The sequence below is a fragment of the Poecile atricapillus genome, chromosome 3 (genome assembly GCF_030490865.1).
Source record: "Poecile atricapillus isolate bPoeAtr1 chromosome 3, bPoeAtr1.hap1, whole genome shotgun sequence".
Classification (NCBI taxonomy): domain Eukaryota; kingdom Metazoa; phylum Chordata; class Aves; order Passeriformes; family Paridae; genus Poecile; species Poecile atricapillus.
The window spans coordinates 74,328,665-74,334,664 of record NC_081251.1 but is presented as its reverse complement, the minus strand read 5'-3'; the positions used below and the strand labels follow the sequence as shown (position 1 = coordinate 74,334,664).

The window sequence follows — 6,000 nt, the reverse complement described above, 5'->3', positions numbered from 1 at the left end:
CTATGAAGCCCAGGCTGGAAAAATGTACTGCAGTGCCTAATGCAGCAACTGGCAACTTGCTATCACTATGAGAGGTGCTGCTAGTTTGAGAGCAGCAGAGGTCTGGTGCAGTGAAGCGCCTCAAACATGCTCCAACCTGGGAAACGGAATATGATAGCTTTGTTTTCTTTTCCCCGTTTAAAAAGTGCAGAAGAAATTACAGGGCATTGACACATAAATGTGAGCAAATACTTTGTTAAAAATTGCATCATATAAAACAAAACCTTTTGAAAAGGGAGCTTTTCAAATTCTTGTGACTGTGGGTGCTCACTGAGACCTGGCAATGCTGCAACAACTTTGCTGGCTGCATCCACTGAACGTTGTAGGATCTGGAAAAGTCAGCAGTAGGTGTCTTAAGTGGGACACAGAAGGGCTTTAGGAAGGCTGCAAAGCAGCACAACTCCCAGCCCACAAGTGACAATTTTTTCAAGCATTCCATCTGACATCCTTTCGGGCTTTGTCACACGCGGCTCAGCGAGGGGCTCAGGGTAGAGCCTGCTCCCTGGAGCAGCAGCCGCCCGGCGGGATGCGGGGCCGGGGCACTCCGGATGGAGGTCGGGACTGCCCTCCCCCGCCTGCCAGGGGCTGCCGGTGTTTGTACGTGTTGATTCCGAGTGAGGCGGTGGTGGGGGGTGAGGGAGGAATAAACCCTGCGGGGGAAGCAAGCGGCGTCCCCCCGGGAGCACCGGGGAGGGTTAATCGGTGAGGATCTGTGCGTCTGGGAGGAGAAAGCGGAGGCCGGGCTGGGGAGGGGGAAGGATAAGAGGAAAAGGGGCAGAGCGGCTCGGAGAGGTCGCACACCGCCAGCCTCCGCAGCCGCGGCAGTGCCTTCCCGCGTGCTCCCGGCCGTGGTGCGGGTCCTCCCTTCCCGTCCCAGTCGTTTCCTCCCGCTTCCCCTGCCACAGAGGGCTCAGGGCTGGAAGGGAGAGACAGGGATCCCCAGGGCTAGACAGCAGCCCGCCCGAGGCGGAGCAGGCGCGGCGCCCCGGGGGAGGCGGCGGCGTCCGGCAGATTCCCCCGGCAGTGGGAGGGCTCCGGGAGAGGAGAGCCTGGGGGAGCATCTCCCAGCCGGGGCTGACTCCCGAGGAGCGAGGGAGGGACGCAGAGAGAGGGAGAAAAGCTGAGAGGCGGCACTTACAGGCGTCCCCAAATTTTAAGGGCTGGGGTGGGGAAAAAGAAAACTGAGGACCTGAGCTGGGACCTCCCAGCCGGAGGGATTGAAAAGGAGCCAAAGCAGGCGTCGGGTGGCCGGGGGGCTGACATCCCAAGGAGAGTCCCCGTCCTCCGCCGCCCGCAGCCGCTGCGCGCCCGCCGCCGCCGCCTCAGGATGTGGGTGCCGCTGCTGCTGCTGCTGCCGGAGCTGCTCCCCGCCGTGCCGGCACAGAAGCTCTCCGCCCTCACGGTAAGGCCACCCCGCCGCAGCGCCAGCCGGTCCCGGGCGCACCTGAGCGGGCGGTGCGGCCCCCGGGCGGCGAGGGGCGGCCGCGGCTGGCGGGCCGAGCGCTGCTCCCCGCCCCGGCCGGGCCGCAGCTCCCCCGAGCGCCCCGGGAGCAGCCGCACCGCCGGGGAGAGCCTTGCTGCGGGTCCCCGCAGAGCGTCGGTGCCGCGCTAATGCCCGCCCGAGCGCTTCTGTTTGCCCGACACACGAGTAATGCTGCAGGGAGGTCTGCTTCTGGACCCACTCGGGCTGACCGAGTCTACTTTGTTTTAATTATAAAGCGACATGAAACAAGCCTTTCTGGCTATTCCAGGCTCCATGGTGCTATACATGGAAGTCCGCGTAACGATGGGTGAGCCAATTCATTAGGCTTACTAAATAAGCCATAACCACTTTTCTAGCCAAGACCTGAGGTTTGCAGCTAATAGCTCAGTTCAGTCTTCTTGCAGAGCTTGCAGTGTTTGCAAAGCTATAATTAATGCAATCTGTAGAAATAAAAACATTTTCCTTAAATGTGTTTTTAAACAAGTGCTTGAGTAAACATAACGGGCAGCGAATACCTCTTTCAAGCTGTTTTTAAGTGTTTTGGTGAAGGCTGTGTGCTTAGAGTTTATTATGGTAAAGTTATAGGCAGCTGCAAAGTTAAATAGACCCTATTTTGTTTAAGTCTTTCAGAAAACTTCTGTAAAATCCCGAGAGTTGAGTTTTTTCCTCTTTTTTTTTCCTTCTCCTTTTTTCCCCCTTCTTGAGTAAGGTGCTATAGGGACAGCTCAAGGTGAAATGGCAGTGGGGGATGGCTGAGCTGTTCATACCTGAAATTCTTCAGGAAAAGTTTTGCCTTGTTGTCTAAGTTTGACTTTTTTTTTTTTTTTTTTTTCCCTCTTAAATGATTTATAGATTAGAAGCTGCTAATTGAAAACCTTAAAGGAATGGGTTTGCTCCATGAATTTTATTGTGTGTGGCATTTTGAAGTGTGGATCAGATAAAGTCAAGTGATCCTCAAATTTTACTGTTTTAAGACTTTCATTTGAAGCCCTGTTAGACTCTCAGGTGATACATATTCTTCTAGTAAACAGATTAAAATTGCAATCTACTTTCAAGTTCACTTTAACAAATGTATGTATAATTTACAAGATTGCACATGTAATATTCTTTTTATCTGTACATAAAAAGAGTTCTAAATATTAGTGTGGAAGTAATTTGGAAATACTGCCAAACCTTAGTTTGTCCAAATGTAAAGTAAAAGTGATTGTGACCGTTACAATATCTTTAAGCGATACATAACCTAAATTATGTTAGAGCCATTTAAAATATTAAGATATAAATCACTGCAGAATATATTTTTTATTTAGTGAGGGGTTGTCTGCCTCAAAAAAACATTGAAAAATCTGGCCAAGGGCAGTTTGGCACACTCTTTAAAAATTAATATCATATACTCATGCAAATGTATTTGACTTCACTGTTATCTGAGTGATGTTAAAGTCATTCTGTTCCTTCTTTCATCATTTCAGTATGCATTAATAGTAGACTACATAGTAGTCTGCATCTTTATGAACCATGAGCAGAAAAGTCAGTCCTGGTGGAATACCCACCCTCTGCCTCTGCTGTGAAAAAGGTAATGGTTTTGAAAACATCAGGCTTTCAGACTGAAATGAATTTGAACATTTTGGTAGGCATAGCTAGCCTTATTAGTAGAGGACTGTAGGTAGTGAGCTCATGCTAATTTTTCCGCTGCCTGTGCTCTTCTTATGGAAAGGCTCACCCATACAAATACTAGACTACACTGGAAATCCTTCTCTAAAACAGGTTATGGACAGGCAGACACCCATGGGAATGAAATAAACACGCACTGGTGCACATACACTTTCTACATCATCCCACAAAGCTGAAATTTGAATGAGGCAGGTTTATTTCTACCATTTCTCTACTTAATCTATTTAAGCAACAATAAAAATAAAAGTGCTATTATAGCAATAAACACCATGCCTCTTAATCATTCTTAACTCCTGTAGTAATTTTGCTTGTAGTTCGCAGACTATGTAACCCTTTCCACATGTACCTTTCTCAAATATTCATGGATACTACCTGCATAATTGCAAGGAACAACAAACCCAAGCTGTGTAGAAAGACCAAGAAAATCTATGGCTTTTTTTCACCTGCTGTGCCACTGTGTGGCGACTGAGAACGGCCATTCTTTTGGCCACCCATCAGATGCAGATTTTATTTGTGGCTTGATGAATAGCAGATAATGGCTGAAATTTTCATAAATAACCAGAGTTCATGGGAACAGGGCATGTTTCACTATGGATCTGAGTTTTATGAAAACATAAAATCGTGGGTGATCATGGAGGGGGAATCCACATCCCTGATGGCACAGGTACTGTCACAGGTATGCTCATCTTGCCAGATGGTGACAATATCAATGGCACAGTCTCCTTTACTGCAGTGGTAAATCTGATATAAGATGAACCTTGGCAGAGACATGATAATAAAATTATAGTTCCCTTTAGCAAAAGCCACTCTACCTTTTTTCAAAAGGTAACACATGAATTAGAGGTTTTTTCCTTGCCTGGGCTCTAAGCAACAAACTGGGTGATGACATGGCAGGGAGGGAAGATATCAACATCTGTCTTAAAGATTTTCATCTCTATAAATGGATCTCTGGGCTGTTTTAACTTTATGTCCTCACTAACTCCAGGAATGGAACAAGTACTAATTTCAGATAAGACTTTCTCTAGTTTACAGACTTGTTTCCCCATTTAATTAGAAATCATATTTTTACATTTCACTTGGGCAGAAATACCCACAACAACCACACATGTCTATAGTACAGGTGAATGTGTGATTTTCAGATGTTGGAAGCTTTGCAGTAGTCCAATAGCAATAAATAGCAGAGTTTTCACACAAATAATATCTCCAAGAGATTTCTGATTGTCTAACAGTCTTATGTGACTGCAGGTTTGCAAGGAGTGATGAGCATATGGTCTCCTACCACATAGCATCTATTAGGATGATTTCTGGCAGGCAGATGCATCAGAATAGTCAGCAGGTGGTTGAAACGCTCCAGTCTGTCTAGAGTCTGGTCCCCTGGACTTCATGGCTATATCTAAAGTGAGTGTGAGTGTTGTAATCTGTCCCTCTCTGCCCAAACTGTGGACCCAGACAGAACCTACTTGACTGCCTGCCTATGTGCCAGGGTGGAGAAGGACCATGAGAGACGGGCTGATGCATACTCAAATCTTTATTGGGAAGTCATGACGTGCACCAGGGTCTAAGAGTTTCACCTTTCTATGCTTTCGCTGGGTTAGAGATAGTCCAGAGTTACTTTGAGTTTGTCAAAGTCTTGGCTTCTTCTTGTCACCAAAATTACTCTTTGCTAAGGTTGCTCCTGGACCCTGGTCTACTGAGTAGGACCATATTGCAATAACAGACAAAGTGAAGGGAAATATACTAATTATTAATTGCTAACTGAGCCTCAGGGATGCATGCAGGAGGAGAATGGTCTTTATCATTGAGAGAATATTCTTTAGTATTGTTAACAACAATAATAATTGTTATTGTTATTTCAAATGAACAAATATTGGCAACAGAACAATGGCTTTCAGTATGGAAAGGTAGGCTGAGAGCTATCTCATAAGAACCCATGAGATCTGGAGGGACTGTAGCCAGTTTGGCTGTTCCTGGTTTTTTCTCCCCTTGTGTCAAATACTAATGTAAAACGTTCTTACATTCCACAAAATATCTTAAGTAGCCTTCTTCTTTTACCTTGTTTATAGAAAACCAGCTAGCACTCTGCAATTTTTGTAACACACTGTTGGAATGTTCTTGCAATGCTGTATTTTCATTCTGCTCTGTGAGGTGCACCCGTTATTTGTGGATATATGAAACTGAGGAGATCTGAACCTTGTTGACATCTTATATTAGGGAAATTATGTGTATCTTGTGGATATAGCTACTTTTGTTTTGAAACACAGTGCTTTGAAGAAAACTCATTTTGTTCCTCGAATAAGTAAGTTTATGATCACTGCACTTACCAATACACTTTGTCATTGTTTATACTGCATTTTTGAAAACATCAACTTTGCTTTTATCTCAATTGCAGTGTTGTGTGTGTGTGGATGTACTTCTGCAAACAATAGGCTACAAGTGTTTCTTATTTTAAAATCTTGATGACTTGCAACATACCACAAAATATTCTTTCAAAGCCTTGCTGAACCATGTGCTTTTCTCAATACAGTCAAAAAAGTCGATAGGTCTTACAAAGGGAGAAAGTTTGCTTGGAATTGCTTCTCGAAATGAACACCTCTGCCTGTTAATAGCTTGTTTCATCAGTAGCTGAATGTTTTGGGGAGCAACTGTTTTCTTTTTCTCCCTTGGCACATGCTTTGTGAGTATTCAATACCATTTAGTGTGCTGGATAGCTTCCACAGCACTGACCAATGTAAAATGGACCACTAAGGTAGTTCAGTAAAGGGAAACTAAACACAATCAAAGCTTTCCAAGTTAAGGACCCATTTGGATGG

The 6,000-nt window shown here is 45.3% G+C and overlaps 1 protein-coding gene across 5 annotated transcripts in view; it reads left to right on the top strand.

Moving 5' to 3' along the window:
• The first annotated feature begins 786 nt into the window (after positions 1 to 786).
• SMOC2 (SPARC related modular calcium binding 2) overlaps positions 787 to 6,000 on the top strand; it is a 150,325-nt gene continuing 145,111 nt past the window's right edge. For 2 of the 5 annotated variants that reach the window (XM_058836237.1, XM_058836234.1), the window contains exon 1: positions 789 to 1,441. In XM_058836237.1, coding sequence (XP_058692220.1) covers positions 1,367 to 1,441 — 75 coding nt within the window. In that variant the 5' untranslated portion in view covers positions 789 to 1,366. Of the gene's footprint in view, positions 1,442 to 6,000 lie in introns of all 5 variants that reach the window. The other 3 variants (XM_058836233.1, XM_058836232.1, XM_058836235.1) reach the window with 3 other exon arrangements.